This window comes from Crocodylus siamensis, chromosome 2 (genome assembly GCF_052110815.1).
Source record: "Crocodylus siamensis isolate JL-2025a chromosome 2, ASM5211081v1, whole genome shotgun sequence".
In the NCBI taxonomy this organism is placed as follows: Eukaryota; Metazoa; Chordata; order Crocodylia; family Crocodylidae; genus Crocodylus; species Crocodylus siamensis.
Window position 1 is genome coordinate 11,854,509 of NC_143396.1, and position 26,764 is coordinate 11,881,272.

The 26,764-nt window shown below is 54.7% G+C and overlaps 1 protein-coding gene across 12 annotated transcripts in view; it reads right to left on the bottom strand.

Annotated features, from left to right (window-relative positions):
- Positions 1-26,764, bottom strand: part of DCTN1 (dynactin subunit 1) — a 119,164-nt gene that overhangs the window by 19,657 nt on the left and 72,743 nt on the right. For all 12 annotated transcript variants that reach the window (XM_090035187.1, XM_090035186.1, XM_090035188.1 and 9 more), the window contains 8 exons: positions 15,976-16,167; positions 12,387-12,584; positions 8,357-8,561; positions 6,773-6,851; positions 4,851-5,010; positions 3,329-3,433; positions 2,814-3,005; positions 1,114-1,230 (listed from right to left, as the gene is read on the bottom strand). In XM_090035187.1, the coding sequence (XP_089891313.1) occupies positions 1,114-1,230; positions 2,814-3,005; positions 3,329-3,433; positions 4,851-5,010; positions 6,773-6,851; positions 8,357-8,561; positions 12,387-12,584; positions 15,976-16,167 (1,248 nt within the window). The remainder of the gene's footprint in view (positions 1-1,113; positions 1,231-2,813; positions 3,006-3,328; positions 3,434-4,850; positions 5,011-6,772; positions 6,852-8,356; positions 8,562-12,386; positions 12,585-15,975; positions 16,168-26,764) is intronic.

Sequence of the window (26,764 nt, forward strand, 5' to 3'; positions counted from 1 at the left end):
GAGGGGGGAACACAAAGCTGAGAACCCCAGCCAGTGCCCCCTGCGCTTCCAAGGAACCTGTGGACATCACTCAGTGAAGCCCTGCCTGGAGGGGTGAGGAGAAGACAGCCCTGCAGGCACCTGGTTTCCCTCCAACCAGCCCCTCCTTTCCAGCCTGGTCCATGGCGAGTTTGGCCACAGCCCAAAGGAGGCTGACCAGAAGGTCCCAGGACTTTGTGGGGCTCCATACAGAGAGGACATAAAATAAAAGAGGTATTGCAGGGGGGAGAGCAGCCAGAACCTAGCTAGGAAGTTCCAGAGGAGGCAGGAGAGGGGTTGCAGGCTGGTGCACAAGGTAGGCAAGTGCTGGGGTTTAAAGACAGGCTACTGGGACTGCTGCTATGACCCAGCACAGCACTGGGTAGGCTCTTGAGGTACCAGACAGCAAGCATGCTCCCTAGCTGCTCCAGAAGCAGAGCCAGAGCCTCCTTCCCTTCTGGTCCCAGTGCTACAACCACAGCCATGAAGGAGACTCCTTGCTGTTACTGACTGCCTATGCTGCAGCAATGCCTGGGGGGGCTCCAGTCCAGACCAGGCCCTGCTATGCTGGGGGGTTGTGAGAGGGTCAAAGGGGAAGGTCAAAGGTGCAGCAGAAGGGGTGCATTGGTAGCAACTCAGGAAACATCTGCACCAATAACATCTGCACGTGTCCATGTGCCTCTGCTCTGGGGAAACCTCAGGAGGTGTTCTTTTCAGGCCAGAAGGGCACATTTAACCCCCTACAGTGCACACAACCCCCACAGCTCACAGGCCCAGGGCTCCATTTCCACACATGGGGAACAGGGGTGAGCCAGGCACGATGCTCACTCTCTCTTCAGTGAAACTGCTGTGCTGATTTCCAGGGCTCTGGCTGCCTGTGCACAAGGGCATCAACAGCCAATAAGGACCCAGGCCTGCAACAGCCAAGGGACACACAGCCAACCTGGGTTGCTGCAAGGTCAGGAACCCTGGCCATCCTGTCCCCAGGCCACAGCACAGTGCCACTCATGCCTGCATCTGAGAAGTGGCCCCAGGCGCAGCACGTGCTGACACCCCACAGGTGCAGTCCTGATGCAACCCTCCTGCCAGCCCTACCTTGGCATGAGCTTTCGTCTCCGCAAATTTGATCTTGAAGTCGAACATCTCTGGGGGAGGCTGTTGCTGCTTCTCAGCAGATGCTTCCTGCTGGCTCATGAGCTCTCGGTTCACATCCTGGAGACAGAAGAGGGGTGATCAGGGGCGCCGAATGCAGGGATTGGCCCCAGGCACACTGCCAGGGATGCGCAGTAGAAGGGAAACCAGGCTTCCAGGGCAGCAAGGCTGAGTGGTACCAACTCCCTCCCAATGACTGAATCCTGTAGTCCTGACACATACGGTCCCTCTGCCCAGGGCTCTGACAGCCTTACGCCTGAGCTGTCAGGGGAGGGTGGCATGACTCCAAAGGGCCTAAATGCTGGAAAGTGTCCTGCACTGCAGCCTGGGCTCCTCTGTCCAAGCCTCAGCCCATGGGGGGCAGCAGCCAGACGAGCAGCTGGGGAGCAAGGCAGAGGTCAACAATATGAGTGAGGAAGAGGCTTTCCTTGAAAGCACAGCTGGCTGTATGACTAACTGCACCAGGAACCCAGCCTTGAGGCACTGAGAACCTTGTTTGTTTGTCTGGCAGGAGGTCTCTGCCAGGATGCCCTCTCCTCTGACAGAGCTCTTGCCTGCTGAGCTCTGCTCCCTGTCACTGAGGCAGTAGGAGAGACACCAGGAAAGGATGGGCACTGGGTAGGGACGATCAAGGCACAACAATGCCTGTGCTCTGCTGTGGGGATCTCCCAGGCTTCTGGGCTGTGCTGGTTGCCCTACCCACCTTTCTGCTCCATGTGTTGGGGGTCTGAAGCCTTCCCCAGAGGTGCTGGGTGCTGGCTGCAGCCCAGGCTGGGGATGCGACTGGGCTGTGCCAATGCTCCTGCTGGCATCAACCCTGCGGGGTCCTGGCTAAAGGGTCTTGCCCCTGTGCTCAGACACAGAACGACACTGCACTGGGGGCAGGAAGGGATTGGTACAGGTACAGGATGGTACAAACTGGGTGCAGGTGGAAAGGTTTTCCTTCCTCTGCAGCAGGGGCACGGGTTCTGCCTGGGGTTCCTTGAGTGTATAATGACAACATTACAGTTAGGGCTGCCAGGCTCTAGAATGGGCTCCCAAGTAAGATGGTGCTATTTCCTACCTTGGGGGTCTTCAAGGGGAGGCTGGACAGATATTTGGCTGCGGTGATACAACCCCAGTTAGATGTACACCTTACTGGGGTCGTTTGACCCCAGCACTCTTTCCTGCCATGGCAGGGGGTCAGACTAGATGATCTACTCAGGTCCCTTCTGACCCTAGAAACTATGAAACTGTGAAACCCCAGAACCCATTCCTGCCTGGGGCAGGGGGTCAGACCTGATGATCTGTTTAGGTCCCTTCCAACCCTAAGCACTATGATACTATGAACATTTTATAGAAGCAGGATGTTGGCTGTTATAGTCCCCCTGCTTCACCTGTGGCAGGTTAGAGTGTGATGTCTATGTTGGGTCAGAGCTGATGGTCGTCTTACACAGAATTCAGAGTATGGGATGTACAGGACAATTTAGGCAGGGGCTGGACCAGATGTGACATCGGCAGGTCCCTTTCAGCCCCACTTCTCTGTGACTGTATGTCTCTTCCCCCAAGGGGCTGCTGCCATGAAGGGAACTGTGCTATTGCCTGCCCTTCCCACAGACACCAGGGAGCAGGTCCCCAGGCATTGCAGGGGTGGGGGGCAGTACCTGCAGGTGGGCAGTCAGCTCACGGTACTTCTTGATGGTCTGCTGGTAGTCAGCTACCGTCTCCTGTGCAGCCTCCACACGCTTCTCGGCCTCGCGGACCCGCGCCGTGGCCATGTCCAGCTGCTCCCGCAGCTCCAGCTCTGTCTCACGGGCATTCTCCTGCAGCTCATCGTTCATCTCGTTCATGGCTTCCTGGGGTGGCACGAAAAAGGAGGGGTTGGTTATACAGCACAGCCTGCCAGGCAAGTGGTGCTCCAGAGGTGGAAGGGACAGCCTGTATGTGCTGACAGAGACCAGCTGCAGGGACTATGGCCGACAGGGCCTTGGGACAACCCCCAATCTCAGCGAGCTGAGAGGCCCACCTCAGAAAGCACTTGCTGCCGTAGATGGGCTGTACCTGCATGGCACTGGTGTCACTGCTGCAGGTCAGTGTAGTAGCCAGGCAGAGAAAGCAACAAGCCTTCTACAGCTTGGGCAGAGTCTGCCAGGGACAACCCAATAGCTGCACAACTTACTAGGTCCCCCACGGTCTCGCGGAGCTCCCGGACCTTCTCCTCCAAGTCCAGATTTCTCTCAGTCAGAGTCTCCACCATCTCCTCAGCACCCAGAGCTGCATCCACCTGTGAATGTACAAGGGTTAACCTGACTGGCTGTGCTGGCTGCCCCTTCCTTGGCTTTCTGCTCCACATGTCAGGGGGGTTTTATGCCTCCCCCTTAGGTGCTGGGTGCTGCTGTAGCCCAGGCTGGGGTGGGGGCTGGGCTGTGCCAATGCTCCTGCTGGCACCAACCCTGCAGGGTCCTGGCTGGAGGGTCTCACCCCTGTGCTCAGGCTCAGCAAGATGCTGCACTGGGGCAGGAAGGGATTTTCCCTCTGCTCAGACTGGTCTGGACTGGGGGGGATTTTGCCTGTCCTGGGCCTATGGTCTCTGCAGCATCCATGACCCCCCGGCAGCAGCAAGACACTGGCAGCCGCAGCCCCCCTGCTTTCCTGACGGTAGGGGTGAGGGTGATGCCTGGGTCTGTGCCTGTGGCGACTGTTTCATGCTGCTCAGAGGTGGGACATGGGGTTTGTCTGGGCTTGTTTGGACAGGGCTGATTCTGCCTCAGGCAGGGCTTGGAGGAGATGCCACCTCTGCAACTCCCTGCCAGCCCCACTTCTCTGGGATTCTTTGATGATTCAAGATCTCCTCCCACACTGGCAGTGATTGGCCTGTCCAGCCCCTCGGTCTATCCACCGGCGAGTTGCCCATGAGGCCTTGGGCAGAGGCAGGGCTCAGTTCAGTGGGACTGTCCAAGCCAAAGAGGGGGAAAAACACATCAGGGACAGAGTGAGCTGAGGTTCCCAAGCAAGTCAGTGGAGAACCTGGCTTGGACGCTTACAGCAGCTGGGACCAGGCCTGTACACACCCAGGCGGCTGTCCCACAGTGTGGGAGCTCACACTCTACAGCAGAGCACAGGCCTGGTCTTTCTTTCTCTCTCCCCCACCCAGCATAACACCAAATAATGTCCATGAGAAGAGCCAGCCCCAGTTTTGCTGCTGTTCAGGCCCTGCGTGGCCTGCTTTCACCTGCAGCAGCAGGTCAGCTCCCAGGGAGAGACCGTGAGGTGCAGGAGTGCCCTCGCTGTGTTGCAGTGAGTACGGACATTCCCACAGGCCTTCCAGGGGTGCCCCTGTGCCCTCTGCCTGGCTAACAGCAGGCCCCACAGGCACATTCCTTTCCAGCCGGTGCTGGACTGCAATGTCACACAACGCCAGAGGCACTAAAGAGTCTCATGCACTGGATGCAATGTGCCTGTAACCTTGGAGAGCTGTGTGCAAGCGGGAACAGCAGCAGAGGCCCATGCTGGAGAGGGGCAGAGCCCTGTGGGACACCCTGCTTGCCTTTTGGATGGTCTCTGCAGTGCTGGGGGCTGCAGCAGCCAAGAGCACTATTCTCGGTGCCCAGTTCACCCCAAGGCCGCAGGCAGTGTTGCTGATCTGCTGGTCGGTGGCTCTTGGAGGCCCAGAAGCCCCCTGGGACCCTCAGGGAACTCACCTGCTCCTTCAGCTCATCGATGGTCTTCTCTGCCTGCTTCACCTCCTCCTGCAGCTTCTCCTTCTGCTGGCGCAAGGCCTCCAGCTCCGTGTTCTTCTTTTCCATTTGCTTCTGAAGCTTCACGTGCTCCTGCTTCTCTGAGGCAGACAGGTCCCGCATCCTTCAACAGAGCATGTGTACTCAGGACTGGCAGGGAGGTGTGGGAACTGAGGCCATAGCAGCCCTCCCCTTCCCCCAACAGCACATCCTGCCTCAGTCGTCGGACTGACAGGGCTGTGCCTCCTTACTGACACAGCCCTGCTGCCCTGAGAAGGACACTGGAGGGGCTGGCATAGCCAGGGGGTGGGGGCCAAGGAATCTCAAGCCACTCCACCCCATAGTGAAGACACCCAAACCAGAAGACTGGATTGAGTTTGCTTCGACAACAGACATCTTGTGCCTGGATGCAGCTCCAAGTCTAGCTCTTCCCAGGAAAGCAGCAGACAAGGGAGATCCCGAGGTATAAAACCCAGCCGCTGGAGAACATCTGTCCAGACCCAGCAGTGGAACTGTACAGACAAGGCCTCCTGCAAGGCTCCCTTGGGCAGAGCACTGCTAAGCAAGCCTGCAGTCAGCAACCAGCTAGAGCTTCCCCAACAAAGGGGTCTCGCCCACAGCACTGCAATAGCACTGGTCTCTTTCTTCTGCACCAAGAGGTTGTTCTCTACTGCAGGTAGAAGCAGTTCCCATGGAAAACAGCCACCAGTGGCACAAGGTAGGAAAGGGCCCAAAGCAAGGAACAGTCCTTGAACGAACCCTGACTGTGGAAGACAGGAGAGGACAGAAGGTGGGCAGTGGTGACGGATGGCTGGACAGCCCAGGGGAGCAAAGTGATATCAAAGGAATGCAACTGGGGGGCAGAAAGCACAAGCTAGGACAGCAGAGACAACCAGGTGAATGTGGTGTCTTTGCAAGTTCTCTGGGGCAGAGACCGTTCCACTCCTGCAGCACATGGCAGTGCAGAGGGTCCTGGGACATGGGGACAGAAGCAGGGGGTGGGGAGGACCAGACTCAGGGAGGATAAGGCTGAGAGCACCCCTGCACTGAGCAATAACATTCTCTAGCTGGTCTCCAAACTCTAGACATGCTGCTGTACCTCCCCACGCTTAGCTAAAGGCTCTCCTTGGGCTGTTTGTGGGGCCTCCAGAGGACCTGCTCCCCTTCTCAGAGGGGCTGGGAAGCTCATCTTACTTGAGATGACTGTCCTTCAGACCTCGGCATGCTGGCTACTTGCTAGGCCAACTTGGGGAGAGAGGGAAGCTAGGGGCAACAGACAGCCCCCAGGGTTTGGCTCTACTCTCTTCTTTGGCTGCACTGGGGTGATGCTAACCCCCATTCCCCCAGCCTTCCTCTGCCCGTGGCCTTCAGACCATGAGCTCTGTGGCTGGGACCATCCTGCCCGCGGGACCATGCAGCACCAGCCCGTTGTGTCACTGCCACGCAGAACAGCAGCGCCCAACTGTAGAGCAGCCCTGCAGAGGCCTTGCAGGGCCTGGCCCCAGCCCAAGGGCTACCCAAGTACTCTCCTGCAGACATGCACAGCCTCCAGCCCACAAAAGAGAGCAGTTTGCAGAGACCCCTGGCAGGGGTACCAGGGAGGAGGCGGCTGCAGACGGCCAGTCCAGAGCCATCAGGACACACTTATCCAGGCCCTTGGGGCATGGAGCCTCCAGATCCACACCCATTCCCATGCTTCCCAAAGTGAAAGGTGCCTCAGTGCTGGGAAGGGGAAGAGGCCACAGGAGGTCTGCCTCCAGGTTTAGACCAAGTCTAAACCTTATGACGAGAGGCCTCACATGCCCTGGGCCCAGTGATAAGTGGCAGCAGAACCTGCAAAGGCAGGACCCCACGGGAAGAGGACACTGTGGGAGGGCAGCTTTTACCTCACAAGAGCTTCCTTGAGCCTTGCATTCTGCTCCTCCAGCTGTTTGACCTGGTAGCTGGATGCCGCTCCGTCTGAGCCTGTGGGAGGGAAAAAGCAGGGAGGAGAGTCCTCAGCATGGGTGCAAAACACAGTCGTTTCCCCATACAACACTTACAAAGCAGAGGGGATTTTGACTTGTGTATGTGACAGCCGAGGGGCAGGGGCTGGCGGACCAGGACAGCTGTTGCTGCCCTCCCCTGGCTGGAGCCGCTGCAGCTGACCCCTGCCTCTCAGGGCTACTGGAGAGCATGAGAAGTTGAAGCGGCCAACCTGCACTGCATCCCGACAGGCCCACTCCTCTTGGCCGGTCCCTTTTAAAACAGCAGCAGCAGGGCCAGACCGGATCAGACCAATGGTCCCTCTAGCCCAGTGTCCCGTTGCCAACAGTGGCAGGGGTCCATGCCATAGAGGAAGAGCACTGAACCGGATCTTTCAAGTGATCCATCACCTGTTCAATACCCACCAGTGGCTCCCACCAGCACTGGGTGAGAGATGCCAGAGGAAACGTCTCCACCCATTCTGTTCCACAGCCACGAAGAGATCCATCCTCCAGGCCTATGTCTAGCCCCTTGGTGAGCTCTCTGCCCCCACCCTTCCTGGGGCAATGAAGTCATTGCACATTGCATAAAAAACTCCCATCTTTTGTTGTTTTTAAACCTGTCACATGCTAATTTCAGCAGTGCCCCCTGCTTCTAATGTCCTGGGACTTGTGGAACAACAGGTCCCTGTTTAGTTCCCCAGGTTCCCTCTTCCCCAATGAAGACCCCACTTATTGAGCTGCTCGCTCCCATCTCATCATGTCCCTCTGCTCCTTCCTCCTCCTCATGCGGACTCAAGCCGTCTCAGTCAAGCAGTGCTGGGGGCCCTCACATGGCCTGCCCCCAACTTGCTGGCAGAGACAGCCCCTTGATGTCAGGGCTCCAGAGCTGCTCACTGCCTGGCCAATGCAATCCTTTACACTTTATCTGGTAAAGGAGAGAAGGGCACAAGCTCATGATGAAACTCAAGGAAAGGAAGTCTCTGGGATGCTCTGGTTCTGCCCTGTGTGCACAGGGGGTCCACAAGCCAAGCAACTGGTGTGGAATCAGCAAAAGGCACAGACCCCGTGTGCTCTGCCAGCATATGACTCACCCCAGAGATGGTGGCAGGTGCAGTGCTCCAGGCCCAAGCCCCCCATGAAGCTTCCCCTCCAGCTACCTACACCACGATGGTGAGGCTCTGGCCGGCAGACCCTGAAGCAAGGGAGACTGCAAGCTCTGGCCTATCCAGGAAGTCCTGCAGTGCCACTGAATGCTGGCTTGTTGCTCCCAACTGAGCTGCCTGCCTCCGAGGGCCCTACTTATCTGGTGGGGTCAGGAAACCCAACTGCACATAGAGGGCCCAAAACATTCAGCTGGCTGTGGAAGGAGCTATCGGAGCAATTCCTGGCCCCACGAGATGGGTAGTGAGCCCCCTTGCACCAGGTCTTTATGCTGCATCTATCACAACAGCATCTCCAGCACAGGTCTGCCTAGGAGGGGGCACCCCCACCAGTTGCTCTCACCTTTCTCCTCGATCTCGTGCTTCAGGATCTCCAGGTCCATGGTGAGATATTCCACCTTCTCCTTCAGGGAGTCCACCTCCTGCTGCAAGGACTCGGCTCGCTCCTCCGCCATCTCCTTGTCCAGAGTCGCCATCTCAATTGCATCTGCTGTGTCAGCCATCTCCTCCATGTAGCGCTCCTTGGCTTCCAAGGCATCTTTGGCTTCCTGCAGGTGGGCAGAAGCAGGATGAGGAAGCCTGGCACTGACTGGGTAGGAATGTTACCTCCACCACAGCCGAGACCATCCGCAAGCTGCAGCCATCAGGCACCCCCAAAAGGGAGGAGAGTTCTGGCTAGCAACTGCTTGCATGGCTTTTAGGAGAGGAACTACTGCCATCACTTGAAATTGCCCCACTCTGGTCTTCCACCCAGAAGTGTCTCCTGTTCTCACTTCAGCACGTGCCCCTCAAACCCCTCCCACACCCTCAGACTTCTCTTAGTGGTAACAGAAGAACAAACAGCCAGCAGTGCCTTCCACACCCCCATGAGAGAGTGGATGAAGAAACGAGAACAAAGCCAGGCACCAGCCAGGAGAAGGCTCCTGCAGCACAGAGAGTGCTTGACTGCTCCTTCTGGCCAGCCACACATGAGTCCTGTTACAGCCATGAAAGCCTATCACCTACAAGCCCCTGTCATGGATCAGAGCCATTTGTGCTAGGTGCTATCTGTGCAGAATGAAGACAATCTGAGCACCTCAGACCACGATGGAGGCAGCAGCTAGGCACAGATCAAGTTTGACTGCTCCCCAGGTGATGAATGCAGGGGTGGTCACATGATGGAGGGAAGGGGCCATTGCAAGAACCACCCCAGCACACTCAAATTGCTGGAAAGATGCATTCCGCCCTTGGAAGCAGCTTCTCAGTTACTGAAGAGGTCTAGCTCTAGCCGCAAATACAGAAATAAATAGCAAAAGAACAGCTCTGTAATAACAAAAGGAAACCCTCATCCCAGAGGCAAGAACAGGGACTGTTTTGCAGGATGAGGAGAGAGGAGCTAGGGCTGATGAGCAAGAGCACAGGTCAGCAAGCACTCCCTCATCGCAGAAGAGATGGGCATGGGGAGCTGCTTGCGAGACAAAGGAATAAGCAAGGCAGATGTCTCTTGGGAAAGCAAGACAGAGCAGAGGAACTGGAGCTCCCTGTACTGCTCCGAGCCTCTGGCTGCCTGGCTGACAATGCAAGGGTGTGGGGCACAGACCTAACCTCCTGGGAGGGAAAACTCCTAAACTGGGATGCTTCAGCAGGCACAGTGTTCCAGGGAGAGGCAGGACAGGACAGGGCAGGACAGGACAGAACAGCTCTACACATAGGTGAGGAAGGCCATGAAGAGAAACCTGAGCACATAGGCTGGCGCTCAGCAGGGGCTGCCTGGGAGAAGAACATGACCCCAGAAATATCAACAGTGGGATTATGAGCTTGGAGAAAAGGGTGACAACAAGGGTTGGAAATACTTTAATGGCAGGAATAAGCAGTGAGAATCACAGGGTCCAGGTTGGAGCTGGCATAGCAGTTTGCCATCAAAGTCCAGAGCCTCTGAAAAACTCCCCATGGGGCCCTGAACCATGCTAGACAAGGGCAGTTCTCTGCATAATGAGCTCTAATGGGATTCACTAGCTCGTTCCTGACACCAGGGGGTGATCGTGGCTCACTGGCTAATGGCTGTAATGCCAGCTGATTTGAGACCTTACCTGCAGAGAACAGGGCAAGCGTTGGATAACATCAAGGGCAAGCAGAATTAATGCCTGCTATGAAAAGTCCAAACTAAAGCACCCCGGAAGGCCTATTACAGGAAGGCTGCATTTAAACCGTGAAGCATATGTGAGCTAAATCAGCAAAGCAGCCTTCCCATGGTGACAAGTGCCAGAGAAATGCCATTATCCACTTGCCGGGGCACTGAAGCAGGCAGAATAGATTCATATTCCTACCAGATGCTTTTGAAGGCATCGAAGTTCAGAGCCCCTTTGCTCAGCTCAGAGGAGATTCCTGCAGACTGACTTACCTAGTCTGAGAACAGCTTCTTGCAATACCACAGTTGGCTTTGAGTTCGCATCTGAATAGGTCAAGCAAAATACAGCCAAGCAACTGGCATGAATGCCGCAGTCAAGACTAGACAGGCTTGGGATGGAACTGCTCTTGCTCATGAAGGCTGCATGCCAACTTGATGATCGCTGTGTTTGCTGTTGGTGTGATACAGGCAGCAAAAGCAGCTTGGTCTCTGTCTCTGCTTCAGGGGAACCATGTCTCCCCAGCATGGGGAGATGATGCCAGGTGCTGGTGGGGATCCTGAAGAACGCAGGACCCCTCAGATAGGTGGAACAGAGGACTGTGCAAGGACAGGCCCTGCTCCAGCCCATGCCAAACTGTCAGCAGTTGGCCTCGCAAGCCCATACCTGGCAACTCGGTATTTGCTAAGCAGCATAAGCAGGCTGAAGCCTAAAGAAAACACCTGAGGTATAACCTGGAATCAAGGGGACAAAGAGCTTTGGGACTGATGTAAGCTGATCTGTTATCAGACAGCAAAGACCTAGCAAGGGATCTGCCTCTTCCTTCTCATTTGCAGGACGAGGACTGGAGAGGTGGAGTGTGAGATGAGGAGAATCGTCCCTTGGCAGGAGAGTGGTGTCTGTACCTGAAAATGGCCAGGAGGAGGCGCAGTGTCACACAGCTACACTGCAATAGAAACCTTGGATCTGAGCAGAGGCTTGTAACAAGCCTCCCCCTTTGCACCCCAGCCAGGACCCCACACTGGGCCAGTCAGGTCACTCTCCAGTGTCTAGCACAGAACCAGCAAGGCAGCGGCATCCCAAGGGGCGCAGTTGGACCTGCAGCACCAGACAGCACTCACCAGGATGGGGATGGGGCCTAGCAGTGCAGGGTCACTGAATCAAGTGTTCTTCTTACCCAGGGAACAGGACCAGTACTCAGCAGCCCCGGATCTGTACTTAGCTGCTGGAGGGAGTAACAAGAGGCGCCGGGCTGGGCCTCCTTCATCAGCCAGGGCAGGGCCAGAGACCGTGCCAGCGGGATGAAGTCACAGGAGCTGGTGACAAGCCTGGTGACACCAAATGCTGTTCACAAAGCCCCAGCTGCTGGAGGCAGTTGATTACGTGAGAACTTCGACTTGGAAATGTAACTCAAGTGCAACCTAATGTTTTCAGAGCCAGAATTCAAGTGAGAATCCCCACAAATATCCCTGCACTCAAGCTAAAGCCATGGGTTTTGGTGCTCAGATCATGGTTTCTGAACACCTGGGTCTGGCAATCTTGGTGCTGCACTGGCCTCAGATAACAAGAGACTCCTCCATCGGCAGAGGGGCAGGTGGAACGCAAAGCAATGGAGAAAGCACTAGGGGTGCTGCACTGAGTGAAGCCTGCTGCTGCTTTGGCAACTGGAAGGAATTAAAGGAAGCAGCAGCCTCCCCCATTTACATTAGGGAGCTCTCCAGGATGGAATGGGGAAGGAAAGGGGCAATGGGTCCCACTGGATGCTGCTCTCCAGAGGATTCCCATGGCTTTCAGGACCAGGTACCTGGGTCCCACAGGCTAGAAATGCACTCAAACGTGTGTCCACTGGAGGGGCGAGTGCAGCACGGGTAAACACGTCTGTGCTAACTGTGATCTAGCTCTCTGGCCGCTTGTGGCTCCATGTCAAATATTCGATGCACCCAGCCTCCTGAAGCAGACTTAACACCAACCATCTCATGCTTATACAAGTCTTCTATCACTCAACACCCATTAGTCTGACTCAGCATTTGTAGCCTAGAGCAGGTCTTCTACTCAATGCTGACACATGGGGTTAGGCTGCATCAAGGTCAGACGTCACGTTTGGACCATATCCCTCTAGAAGGAAGGGCTCGTGCATAGTCGTCTCTCATGCCGGCAGCATCACACCAAAATCTGGGCGCTCTACTATGTATTAAAACCTCCTCCGACTCACCCGCTCCATGCATGAGCCCCATCACAGAAGCTGCTGCACAGGCTGGGAGAACTCACCTTTCGAGCCTCCTTGAGACGTTTCTGGAGGTCATTCTGCTGCTCCTGCATCTTGCTCTTCCATTCCTGCACCTGCTCCAGCTGGATCTTGTACTTCTCCAGCTCCTTCAGCTTGGCTTTGTCTTCATTCCGCTTTATCTTCAGAGTCTCAAGCTTCTCCTCCAGGTCCCTCACCTGGCCACGCAGGTTCTCCTCCTCCTACAGAGCCAGGGAAAAGCAGGCAATTACTCCCAGGGCAGAGACCATGCCATGGCTCCACGCTCACCACCTTCCCTGAAACACAAAGGCCACAAACTTTTCAAATCCAACCCAAGCACTGAAAGGCAGAACCTTTTTCAGTGGCAGCATCACTACAGGCCTCCTGGAACAATCAAGTTCCCTGTGCTCTCACACTTCCAGAGTCAGTCTCACTTGGACTCGGCACTGATTTGCATTTCACACACACTGGGTACGGGACAATTTTTGACATGCTGAGATATGTCTTGGTTTTCAGGTGCTGAGCACCTGCATGTCCTACCAACTTCACTGGGATCTCTGGACCCATCTGAAAAATCAAGCCAGCAGAGTACCAGACCCAACCCTTCTGCTATCCCTTCCCCAGCTCCATGGGCAGGGTAAAGCCACATGCAAGGAAAGAAAAGGTTTCCACAAGCAGGTCTGGGGTTTCTGAACCTGGAGCCACAATGACACAACTTATGTGACCTTAAACTGAGGCAGCAGCAAACGTTTTAAGGTTTGTGTGTAAACCAAAGCACGGTGCACTAGGGACTGGAAAGGTGTTTGCTTACACTACAAGGGTTGTGTCAGCAGGACTCTGGGCACCTCCATCTCCCTGGTTTCCCTGGGGCAGGTTCAGGTTTGACATCTTGTTTTGCATCAGGGATGACCGTGTAGTTTTGTTAAGAGATTGGACACAGAGTTTGTCTGGGCTGCTTTGGACAGAGCTGATCCTGCCTCAGATGGGGGTTGTACTAAATATGACCCTGCAGGTCCCTTCCAGCCCTGCTTCTCTGCAATTCTACGATTCTATGGTCTGGACAGGGCTGATCCTGCTTTGAGCAGGGGCTGGATCAGATGTGATCTCTGGGAGGTCCCTTCCAGTCCCACATCTCTATGATTCTATGATACAGTTTACCTCACTCTGTGTCACCTTCTTTTCACTGCTCTCCTTCACCAACTGCTTTCATGCAATAGGCTAAACTTCTGTCTCAAAGGTGGTTACGGCAAACAGGTCTGCACGCCTGGCTGGGGACATCCGGCATGTAGCCCTCCAAAGAGTTTCAGACTCACAAGAGAATGGCTGGCTCTGGATAACACTGCTGTAAGGGAAGGGCTGACAACAACCCTGCATACTTGGAGTTCTTTAACCAGGCCAGGATGGAGCAGGGCACTGTTGAGAGCCATGAAGTGGTCTCCTCTCTGAACCACAACTCAGCCAGACTGCAATGCCTTCCCTGAGATGGCTCTACCAGGGAAGCAATTCAGGCCTTTCATGGGGAGCTGCTGCAACTCCCACAGCTCTGCTAGTACAGAAGTGGCCAAAAGCTGCACTTGGGCTGTGCTATTTGGTTGCTAATGTAGCTCTCTATGGTTCCAGTCCACCTATTCTGAAGCTTCTTGTGCTCCAAAGGGAATGAAGAACAGCGCGTGAACCTGCCTAGGGCATGCAAGGGGCTAGCACTGAGCTGCACATCAGCTGGAGAGCTGCCTGCTCAGGAGGGGAGATATTGCTCAAGCAGCATAACCCAGTGAGGCACCACATGGTCGTGCACGGGACTGCACTATGAGGGGAGTCATAGATCCAGGCCCAACCCCCAGCACTGCAGGCACCAAGCTGACAAGGATGTTCTGCCACGCACTCGATTGTCAAGATACTGGTCAGCAGGCTGGGGAATCTGCCACCCACTAGGCACAGGCAGAGGTGCTGGGGAGCTGCAAAGAAGGTCATGGAGGAAGGCTGTCTGGGTGCTGAACCCCTGTGACAGGGCTGGCATACAGCAGGCTCAGGCTGGTAGAGCTCTGTACCTCGCCCCCAATCCCCAACCCAAATCTGTGGCCTAACGATTGCTTTTGCCTATAAGTGAGCATCTCCATGAGACGCACAAGGGACAGGGATGGGTGCTATGAAGGCCACTAACAAGATGCTACAACTCAATTGTTTTTTTTTAAATGTAGCAGGCATCTGAGCCCCACTGCTGTCAACAGGATTTCAGCACTGTTGCCATCTCTAGAAAGCTGCCCTACAAGCTGTCAAACAGCCACGCAAACTGACTGGATACCTCCAGCTCTCTCAGCTCCTGAGCTGGAGATGTTGATAGCCAGCCGGCAAGTGAACAGTTTGCAGGCCCGCCTGGTTTAAGCAGGCAGCATCCCTTCAAGGTGATGCAGAACTATGTCTGCAAACAGACAGCACCTTTGTGCTACCATGAACCCGAGTGAATGAATGGCTTAGCCCTTTGTTGCACTGCAGATGCCCAAACTGATGAGCGTCATGATTCCCAGTCGTAGTTCACACTGCCTTTTTGCAGCCAAGGTTTGTTTGCTTGTGGCAGGAAAGCATGGGCAGCCCAGAGCCATTCATGCTCTCCAGCTCCAGGCAGGCACCCCCAGGGGCTCCAGGGTCCCAATCCTGCTAGCAATGGGAATCCCCCTGCAGGGAATACCTGTGACACACAAATCATGCTGCCATGCCCTGAGTCATGGCATGGCACTCATGGCCACTGTCCCAAAGGATCAGGCAGGCCCCCAAAGCCCTGGCTTTGCAGACACCAGTGAAGCGGATCAGCAGTGCCAAGGTACATCCTGGCATAGTTGATCCTGCTTCAAATGCAACATCTGCTTAGACCCCAAATTAGAAATTAAAATACCTTTTCCTTCCCCAAACCTGTGCTTCTTCCAGCTCATTTCACCTACTGGTTCAATCTTTTCTCATTTATTGCACTATCAGTGCTTTGCTCTCATGCCCTAGATCTTACACAAGCTCCATTTTCAGCTAATTAAGGTTGTACAAGAGGGGAGTAACAAGAAACTATTTTAAAGAACAAAAATGGACTAGACGTGTCAGGACAATTACCAGCGAGACCAAGCAGCGAGACAGAAAGACCTGAGAAGCTCCAGCTGTCCTCTGCTGCCAGGCAGAGCTGTTCCTGCTGGATATTCCCTAACAGGCTGTCCAGTCAGCTTTTTAAAGACCAGGCAAGTGGCACTTCAAAATCTTTCCCTCAGGATCAGTTCCAAAGCCCTGTGCCACCCAACACACAGTACACTGGTCTATTCTACAGCTCCACATCACCCAAAGGTCAAGAGGCTGGTCTCAATGCTGAAGCACAAAAATTGTGGTTGGACACAGGATTAGTCTGGGCTGCTTCAGACAGGGCTGATCCTGCCTTGGGCAGGGGCTTGACTGGATGTGACCTCTGCAGGTCCCTTTCAACCCCAGAGCTCTAGGACTCCATGAAGCACCTCCCCTGCCCCTAGTTCTTACTCCATCCCTGCCAGCTCACCTCTTCACAGCCAACTCCACCCCCTCACCTGCTATAGCTATGAAGCTTGCCCAGTCTTGCCAGAACAGTGCACTGCAAAGCCTTACCTTTGTCGGGGATGGGATTGGGGGTGGTGCCACCGGAGAGGTCAGGGAAGGCGACGGGATGACTGGGGCCACCAAGGGCGTCTGGGCAGGCGTGCTGGGTTCGCTGCTACTCATCTCACCCCCGGAAGCCGAGGCCGAGCCCGAAGGCCCCGGTGTCCCGCTGGAGGCTGCAGAGCTGGTGGTCCGGGTAGGCTGCAAAACACCATGGCCAAAGAGGAAGTCAGAAGAGCCTCTGGTGAAGGATTTCACATGCTCGCCACTGTCTGCTCCTGCCTTCCTGCAGCTCTGCACTGTGTTTGTTCTGGTACGCTGCCTCCTGCTGATCTGTAGGAGAATCCCTTACTGGGATACAACACTAGTGCTGTCCAGCATGGGTCAAACCCAGGGAGTAAACCCCATGGCCAGTCCTTCTAAAAGACTTGCAGGAGTTCCTCACCATCAGTAGGAACGAGCCAGTGCTGTGCTGTATCTTACGGACTGCACATGCTCACCCTGAAGACTGGATGCTACCATGAACCTGACCCATGACAAACACAAGGTGCTTCTGGGAAGGGCCTTGCCAGGGCTGCCGTGGCCATGGGACAGGAAGGTTTTGCTTCCTCAGAGTGCGGGTATGGTGGGGAAAGACACTAAAACCCAGCAGGCCCATGTCCACGTACTGTTGAGCTCTCCCTGATCTGTACACCAAAGGCTAAGCATGCACACAGGAGAAATGTGGATGCCAGTGTGAGAATATAGCAAACCCCCTCCATTGGCAGTCTAGTCCTGTGAAAAACACCCTTGAAAACAAATGGGGGCAAAACCCACCCAGCCAAAATCAGCCCAGGGCAGCCTCATGCTACACGCCAGCAAGCTGCTCCTTGCACTTTGCCGCTAGCTGGCGAGGCCTGCTGCCCAGAGACTGTCACACTATCCATTCCACATCCCAGGGCATTTGCGCTGCTGTGCAAACCCGGTACAGAGGACACCAGGACATGAGAACATCTGGCCACTCCCCAACTCCCTCCAGCAGAGAGAGGCCAAGTTATTTTTGCCTCGTGCTTCACTGAAAGAATTAGCTATGCTGTGATTACAGAAAGGACCTTAGCCCCTTGGAAGAAGCTCACGCCAGAAGGAACCAGCTCAGCTCACAGGACATCTGCTGGGAAAAGCAGCCAGGTCTGACTGCTCACGTAGGTTCCTAGCCGTGTTCCAGGACCTCCATCTAACCCAGGAGGTGCACAGCCCCACCAGAAGAAATGTCTTGTTGGACCTGGTCCTGGCTATGGGTGACAACCTAGTGAGGGGACTGTGGGTGCTCAACCACCTGGGCAATAGCGATCATCTCCTGCTGAGATTCACCATCCAGAGCAAGGTGTCTAGAGACTGCAGCAAGGCAGCAGCCCTGGACTTCAGGAGGGCAGATTTCAGTGCAGTAAGAAGAAGGGATGGGATGGGCTCCACCTTTCCCCTAAAGGTAAGCGTGTGTTCTCTTCCAGGTTGGTGAACCTCCTTCGGCGGGCTTTAAACTAGGCTCGTTGGGGGAGGGGGAAGATGAGGGCGGAGGAGACGATGAACTACCAGGCCCAGCAACAGCCAGCGAGCCCAGACCAATGGTCAAAAGGGAGAAACAGGTAAGCGATGGGGGACGGGGCATTGCTGAGACTAGGGGGTCAGTGGGCACAACCGTTGGAGGCCTCAAATGCCTCTACACGAATGCTCGAAGTATGGGGAAGAAGCAGGAGGAACTCGCCCTCCTCCTAGCTGTCACCAGCCCTGACATAGTAGGGATCACAGAAACGTGGTGGGACTCATCGCATGACTGGGCGGTGAGTGTCAAGGGCTATAGGCTATACAGGAAGGACAGGATAGGAAGGAAAGGTGGAGGAGTAGCACTCTACATCAAGGAGGAATATACTTCCTCGTTAATTAACAAGGGGGTAGAGGGGGGGCACTCTGAGGTGCTCTGGGTTAGAGTAAAAGGCAGTCCAGGGGAGAGAGACTTAACGGTGGGAGTCTACTATAGACCTCCCAACCAGGGAGAAGAGCTCGACCAGGAATTCTTAGGTCAGCTCACAGAGGCAGTGAGGGCTAAGAATGTGGTCATCATGGGGGACCTGAACTTCCCAGACATCTGCTGGGAGGAGCAGTCAGCCAAGTCTGATCGCTCACGTCGGTTCTTAGCCAGAGTGCAGGACCTCCATCTAACCCAGGAGGTGCACAGTCCCACCAGGGGAGACGCCTTGTTGGACCTGCTGCTGGCCACGGGTGATGACCTGGTGAGGGGGCTGCGGGTGATGGGCCACCTGGGAGACAGTGATCATCGCTTGCTGGAATTCACCATCCAGCGTAAGGTGGCAAAGGGCTGCAGCAAGGCAACAGCCCTAGACTTTAGGGGGGCTGACTTCAACAAGCTAAGGAGGATCGTTGGGGAAGCGCTGAGGACCCAGAGGGGAAGGGAATCAGATGTCGAAGGTGAGTGGTTGCTCCTTAAGGAGACGATCCTCCATGCCCAAAGGGAGGTAATCCCAACAAGGGTCAAAGGGAGCAGGAGGGCACATAAACCCCCATGGCTCACTAAGAGCATCCGGGAATGTCTCCTTGCTAAAAGGGAGGCATATACCCAATGGAGAGATGGGGTCATCACCAAGAAGGACTATGTTACAGTCGCCCGAGGATGTAGGGGGGCAGTCAGGAGGGCCAAGGCAGAGTTGGAGATAGGACTAGCTTCCCGGATTAAGGACAATAAGAAGTCCTTCTTCAAATACATAGGGGGTAAAAAGAGGGTCCCGGGTAATGTGGGGCCCCTGCAGGACACGATGGGCAACTTAGTCATCACGCCAGATGACAAAGCTAACATATTTAACGATTTCTTTGCCTCTGTCTTCCTAAGTAGGGACCAGTTCAGCCACCTCCCTGCTGGGCCCCCCTCGGGCCCCGAGAGAGACACGCCTGGGCCAGGGGTTAGCGAGGAGTTAGTTAGGGTACTTCTGGAGAGGCTGGACGTGTTCAAGTCTGCTGGTCCGGACGAGCTTCACCCTAGGGTTCTACAGGAACTGGCCGAGGTCATTGCGGGACCCCTGGCACGGCTCTATGAGCACTCGTGGTGCTCTGGCGAGGTGCCGGAGGACTGGAAGAGGGCCAATGTGGTCCCTATCTTCAAAAAGGGAAAAAAAGAGGACCCGGGAAATTACAGGCCAGTTAGTCTTACCTCAATCCCGGGTAAGCTCTTTGAAAAAATTATCCTGGCACACATCCAGGAGGGCCTTGCGGGGGAATGCATGCTCAGGGGCAACCAACATGGGTTCATCAGTGGCAGGTCTTGTCAGACCAACCTGGTGGCCTTTTACGATCAGGTCACCAAATCATTAGACGCAGGGGCTGCTGTGGATGTAGTCTTTTTGGACTTCCGGAAGGCTTTCGACACTGTCTCTCACCCTGTCCTCATCAAAAAGCTGGGAGACTGTGGTGTTGATGCCCACACGGTCAAATGGGTCGCCAACTGGTTGGAGGGCCGCACCCAGAGGGTGGTAGTGGATGGGTTCTTCTCGACCTGGAAGGACGTGGGCAGTGGGGTCCCCCAGGGCTCGGTCCTCGGGCCCGCACTGTTCAACATCTTCATCAGTGACTTGGATGACGGGGTAGAAAGCACCCTGTTCAAGTTTGCTGATGACACTAAGATGTGGGGGGATGTGGGTGCACTAGAAGGGTGCAATAGGCTACAAGCTGACCTTGACAGGTTGCAACGGTGGGCGGATGAGAATAGGATGGGGTTTAACACTGATAAGTGCAAGGTGTTGAACATGGGGAGGAAGAACCGGCACCACACTTACAGGTTGGGGAACTCCCCTCTTGCCAGCACGGAGACGGAAAAGGATCTTGGAGTCGTCATTGACTCCACGATGAACATGGGCCGGCAGTGTGGGGAGGCAGTCAAGAAGGCCAACCGTACCCTGTCATGCATCCACAGATGCATCTCGAGCAGGTCCAGGGAGGTGGTCCTCCCCCTCTATGCGGCACTGGTCAGGCCGCAGCTGGAGTACTGCGTCCAGTTCTGGGCGCCACACTTCAAGAGGGACGTGGACAATATGGAAAGAGTTCAGAGGAGGGCCACTCGTATGATCAGGGGTCAGCAGGGCAGGCCTTATGAGGAGAGGCTACGGGACCTGAACCTGTTTAGCCTCCACAAGAGAAGGTTAAGGGGGGACCTTGTGGCCTGCTACAAACTGGTCAGGGGGGATCAGCAGGTATTGGGGGAGTCCCTGTTCCCCCGTGCGCTGCCAGGAGTGACCAGGAATAACGGTCACAAACTGGCGGAGGGTAAGTTTAGATTAGATATTAGGAGGCGCTACTTCACAGTCAGGGTGGCTAGGGCCTGGAACCAGCTTCCAGGGGAAGTGGTGCAGGCTCCTAGCCTGGGGATTTTTAAAAGGAAGTTAGATGAGCACCTTGCCGGGGTCATCTGACCCCGGTGCTCTTTCCTGCTAAGGCAGGGGGTCGGACTAGATGATCTACCTAGGTCCCTTCCGACTCTAGCTACTATGAAACTATGAAACTATGAAACTAGTCAGGGAGGCACTGAGGTCCCAGAGGGGAGGGGAGTTGGGAATCCAAGAAGAGTGGTCATTTCTTAAGGAGATGATCCTCCAAGCCCAAAGTGTGACAATCCTCACATGGACCAAAGGGGGCAAGAGTGCTCAAAAGCCCCTATGACTCACCAAAAGCATCCACGAATGCTTCGAAGCCAAAAAGGAGGTGTACGCCCAATGGAAGGGAGAGGCCATCACCAAGGAGGATTATATACCTCCTTGGCTCAAGATTGTAGTGGGGCTGTTAGGAAGGCTAAGGTGGACACAGAACTGGGACTAGCGACCTGGATCAAAGATAACAAGAAGTCTTTTTTTAAATCCATAGCGGGTAAAAAGAAAGTACCAAGTAATGTGGGGCCTCTGCAGGACATGCTTGGTAATCTGGTGGTAACACCAGGCAACAAAGCTAATCTCTTTAACAGTTTCTTTTCTTCCATTTTTCTGACCAGGGACAGGGACATCCCCCCAGTGGGATTCCGGACGGACCCAGGGGAGGCGCAGACAGGCCCAGCGTCAGTGAGGATCTAGTTAGGGAACTTCTGGTGGACTGGATGTGTTCAAATCAGCAGGTCCTGATGGTCTCCACCCCGGAGTGCTGAGGGAATTAGCAGAAGTCATTGCGGGATGCCTGACAGCTTTACAAGCACTAGTGGTGTTCTGGTGTGATGCCTGACGACTGGAAAAGGGCCAACATGGTTCCCATCTTCAAAAAAGGGGAGGAAAGAGGACGCAGGAAACTACAGGCCCGTTAAGTCTTACCTTGGTCCTGGGGAAGCTCTTTGAAAAAATTATCCTGGCACACATCTGTGAGGGGCCAGCGGGGGAGATTATGCTCAGGGGCAACCAACACAGGTTCATTCGAGGCAGGTCCTGTCAGACCAACCTGGTGGCCTTCTATGACCAGGTCACAAAAGCCTTGGACACAGATGTCTTGGTGGACGTAGTCTTTCTGGACTTTAGGAAGGCCTTCCACACTGTCTCTCACCCCATTCTCATTAAAAAATTAAGTGTTTGTAGTGTCAACGCCCACACAGTCAGATGGGTCGCAAATTGGCTGGAGGGCCGCACCCAAAGAGTGGTGGTGGACGAGTCATTTTCGACCTGGAGGGATGTGGGCAGTGGGGTCCGCCAGGGCTCGGTCCTCGGGCCCGCACTGTTCAACATCTTCATCAGTGACTTGGATGAGGGGGTGAAAAGCACCCTGTTCAAATTTGCTGATGACACTAGGATATGGGGAGAAGTGAGCGCACTAGAAGAGAGGGACAGGCTACAACTAGATTTTGACGGATTACAGGGGCGGGCGGGTAAGAACAGGATGGGATTCGGCACTGACAAGTGCAAGGTGCTGCACCTGGGGGAAAGAACCAGCACCATACCTACAGGCTGGGAAACTCCCCTGTCGTCAGTGCAGAGGCAGAAAAGGATCTTGGAGTCATCACTGATGCCAAGATGAACATGGGCCGGCAGTGTGGGGACGTGGTCAGGAAGGCCAACTGCATCTTGGCATGCATCCACAGATGCATCACGAGCAGGGCTAAAGGGGTGATCCTCCGCCCCTATGCAGCAGTGGTCAGGCTGCAGCTGGAGTACTACGTCCAGTTCTGGGCGCCGCACTTCAGAAGGGATGTGGACACCTTCGAGAGAGTCCAAATTAGGGCCGCTTGCATGGTCAGGGGGCAGCAGGGCAGGCCCTACGAGGAGAGGTGACGGGACCTGAACCTGTTCAGCCTCCACAAGAAAAGGCTGAGGCGGGATCTGGTGGCCGCCTATAAAATTGCCAAGGGAGACCAGCAGGCAATGGGGGAGTCCCTGTTCCCCTGAGCACTACCGGGGGTAACAAGGAACAACGGCCATAATTTGATGGACAGTAGATTCAGACTAAACATCAGCAAGCACTACTTCACTGTCAGGGCAGCTAGGATCTGGAACCAACTTCCAAGGGAAGTCGTGCTCGCCCCTACTCTGGGGGTCTTCAAAAGGAGGCTAGACAGCCACCTAGCTGGGGTCATTTGACCCCAGCATCCTTTCCTGCCCACGGCAGGGGGGTCAGACTAGATCTACTTAGGTCCCTTCCGACCCTACCTCCTAAGAAACTATGAAAATATAACGTAGCTGTGGCTCTGGCTAATGGACCAGACTTGTCAAGTGAGCACATGATACAGATCAGTGCAAGAACTGGCAGGACCTGCAATGGCATTTCCAGGGTGGAAAAGCACTTTTCAGGCTTCAAACATTCACCAGCATAGTCTAAAGCAGGGGTGGGCAAAATGCAGCCCGCCAGGCCATTCTATCTGGCCCACGGGGCCCCCCAAAAAATTTAGAAAATTAATATTAATCTGCCCTGGGCTGCCTGTCATATGGCCCTCAATGGCTTGCCAAAACTCAGTAAGCAGCCCTCTGCCCAAAATAACTGCCCACCCCTGATCTAAAGGCAGGCAAAGAAAGGGGAACCTGGGAAGTTTATCATTGGCCATCTTCTGTGCCTGACCTCAGGCCAGGCAGGCAGGCAGCTAGGCTGGACTCCCCTGGCTTTAATGCTGAAAGAACTGAGCCCAGGCAGCCCCCCAGGCAAAAGAAGCAGGGGCTGGTTGGGTGTCACAGAGACCTCCCTGGTCCCAGGATCCGTCTGATCTGTTTGCACTTAATGCACTGCAGAGATGAAGCCTTTAACTTCATGGAAAGACACTGGAGCAAATCCAGCAACTGACAGTAAACAAAGGAGCACTGGAGAAGTTTGTTCGTCTTAACCAGGAAGGAAGTCCAATGTGGGCCAAATAGAGAAGTGATGGAGATCCATATACAGGGGAGGGTGTAGAGGGGCAAGCCTTTCCCACATGTTGTCAAAGGACTAGCCTGCAGGGCTGAAAAGGATGTAGAGTCCCCAGCAAGGATCAAACCAAATGTAACTCCACGCTGGAGACCCTCCTACAGAGCATATGCTAGATAAAGCTAAACTTGGGCAGCCCTTCAAGAGATAGTGCTCTGCGGCTTCCAAAGCCAGACATCTGCAGAGAGAAGCTCTTGAGCTCCAATTCAACAGGTCATTCCAGACCCTAATGAACAACGGGTTTCAGGTACCTATGTCTGGATATTACAACACATCTGTCCTGCACCCCGCAGGTCTGGCTCCTGTTCTCAGAGAGTCAAACCATTCCTTCTGCTTACTGCTCTTGTTTCTAGCTTCAGGACACCAGCTGGGAATTAAACTAATTGCCAAGATGCTTGGAGAACGCCAACTGCATCTGGGAGGGGCCAGGACCCCCAGGATGGGCCAGGCTCAGTAAGGAAGTAAAGCAAATGGTGCTATGTTAACAAAAACTGACACCCAACGTGGGGCAAGGAAAGTAAAGACAGAGTGCTGATGGTGCAGCTGCCTGGACAGGCCGGAGAGCCCAACAAGGGCAATGGGCTTCTCTGCCATCAAAGTTATGATGTGAGGGAATGCAGGCTATAGAGGAAGCATCCAATGCTCAGAAAGGCACTGCCTGTGGCTCCTCTCCAACCAGCCCCATCTCTGTGGCACCTGGTGGAATTAGATCTGCTCATTTCCTTGAGATGCCACTGCACGTCACCCTTGGGGCTGGCTTTACAGAGTTTCAGGCCCAGACCACATATGATTCAGTACAGGCAAAGTCACATAGGAGCCCTGCCAGGAAGGTGAATGGTACATATACTGCTGGCACAGCACCTGCCCCTCAGGACCTGAGCCCCTCAGCATGTTGGCAGGCTGAGCATGGGGCACACAACGCAAGGATATGATCTAACACGTGTAAGAGAGGCGCGCTGTGGAGAAGCGGGCTCACGGCATCCAGCTTTGGCTGGATATCTCCCATGTCTGAGAGCAGCTATTCTAACCAACCAGGGCTTTCTGCTAAGAGGGGTCTTCATACACTTTGACAGATGGATTTGCTTCACTAGGTTGGGAATGGATGGCTTCACTCAGCGCAGTTTCTAAAATGTGGAAAGTGTCTGAACCTGTACATTCCCATCTGGGTAAGAGGGAGCTCGGTCCTGCTGGGGTGGGGATCAGGTGCTGTGACACAAGCATTGTTGAGGTCCCTAGCCAACAGTGCAGCACTGGATACAGCCAGCCTGGCCCACTTGTGGGTGATGCCAAAGGGAAGGAAAGAGAACAGCAGCCCTGATACTCCCTAGTGCCCTGGGACGCCAGTGGTGAGACAAACCGTCTTGGGACACTACCTGAAGACTCATCCTCATAACGTGAGGACAGATCAAGTCTGCCTGGATGTGACAGCAGCTGCCTTTGTCCCTCCAACCAGAAGGTGCTGCGGTGCCATCTGTGGTCCAACCAAACGCCATGGACACGTGGAAATGGGCTGAGCCCTCCAGAGTCTAACTGCGGACCTCCAGCTTTGGTTCTGAAACATCAGAGGAGGCAGGGGCTTTAATATGCTCCTGCCTCCCGTTGGCCCCAGCTCAGTAATGGCCTGAGATCTTGCCAGAGGAAACACGACAAGGACACATGGAAGGCAGACCACAAGAGAACAGATGCGAACATCAAGAGCTGGGAAGAGCCGGCTGCTGACTGACCCCAACGCCACTGCAACCTCCACCAAGCAGCACCCCGTTTGGAGGCAAAGCATCATGCCCTCACAGCAGAGAGTGGAGGAAGGAAAGGAGAGGAATCCCAGCAGAGAGACCTGCAGCTTCTGCAAATGGATCTGTGGCACCAGGATTGGATTCTTACGGTATCTGAAGAGTAATCGATGAGCTGTGGCAGAGCTCATCCGCAAATGGAGAAACTGCTGCCGATGGCCTCCCATTTGGTGCTACAGGGTCAACAGGAGAATAAAGAGTCCTGGGGATTAAACTATGCTTGGTTTCATCTCCCTCCCAAACTGGGCCAACGAAGGGCTCCACCTCAGTACCACAAATTGAAGGGGACGGAGAATGCAGTGGCCAACTCGCACGGTGCCCAGCTGCAAACACCTTCCACACAGCTCTGAGCTGCTCTATTGACAAGCTTCTGGGTGGAGATGCACTTCCCATCCTAGATGGCTCGTCCCTAAGAACATCTCTTGGCCAGGTTGTCCCATCATGGCGGGCAGCAGCAGGGGAGCTGGCGCTGGCGCTCTTTAGGTGAAAGCAGGATTGTGCTCCCTGCCAGCAGCAAAGGCCGCACAACTCAGAACTACTGCTCCTCCTGGCCTCTGGAGCCCATGCTGTCCCCTTCCTGATCATCCCAGAGCCTGCATCTTCCTTGGACACCTGACTGAAAAGGGCTCTTTCATAGATTTCATAGACATTTGAGCTGGAAGGGACCTCAGAAGATCATCAAGTCCAGCCCCACCCCCCAAAAAGGGCAGGAAGTCAGCTGGGGTCACAGGATCCCAGCAAGATAAGCATCCAATTTGCTCTTGAAGGTGTTCAATGTAGGTGCCCGAACCACCTCCGCTGGCAGACTGTTCCAGACCTTGGGGGCTCGGACAGTAAAGAAATTCTTCCTTATGTCCAGCCTGAAACGGTCTTGCAGGAGTTTGTGACCGTTCGACCTCGTCATCCCTTGGGGCGCTCTGGTGAACAAACGTTGCCCCAGATCCTGGTGGTCACTCTTGATAAACTTATAGGTGGCCACCAGATCACCCATGAGCCTGCGCTTTTCCAGGCTAAAGAGCCCCATGGCTCTCAGCCTATCATCGTAAGATCTGTTTTCCTGACCTCTGATCATGCGCGTGGCTCTTCTCTGTATGATCTGGACTACGTGCTCTTTAGCAGATGGCAGCTCAGTAATGTCTGTCAGTGGAATTGAAGGAAGGGTTTATTCCATGTCCTGAATCAGTTGCTCTCCGGAGAAGGGAACCCCTACACATCTAAAGTAGCAGGGTGCAGCCCAGACTCAATCAGGATAGTACTGCTAGGCTTAAATTACTGAGGAATTACAGGGCAATGCTGAAGGTTTTTCAGAGTCCAGGATAGGGTCAGGCTGAGGGAACATTGCTTTATGCACACAATGACCAAACCTGGCTCCTCCTGGCCTTACCCATTCAACTCAGTGAAATAAGCCCCGGAGGCCTTTGTAGAACACACTCCCAGGACACACCGTGCAACCAGTTTTCATTTTACAAACCACCATGCAGCCGTTATGGGACTTTGGCTGGTCCAGCTAAGCATCCTCCTCCTCCAGCCCTGCCCTTCTCTACCAGCAGGGCTGATTCGCCAGGTTCCCTTACACAGAAAGGGCTCCACGGTCTTACCAAATC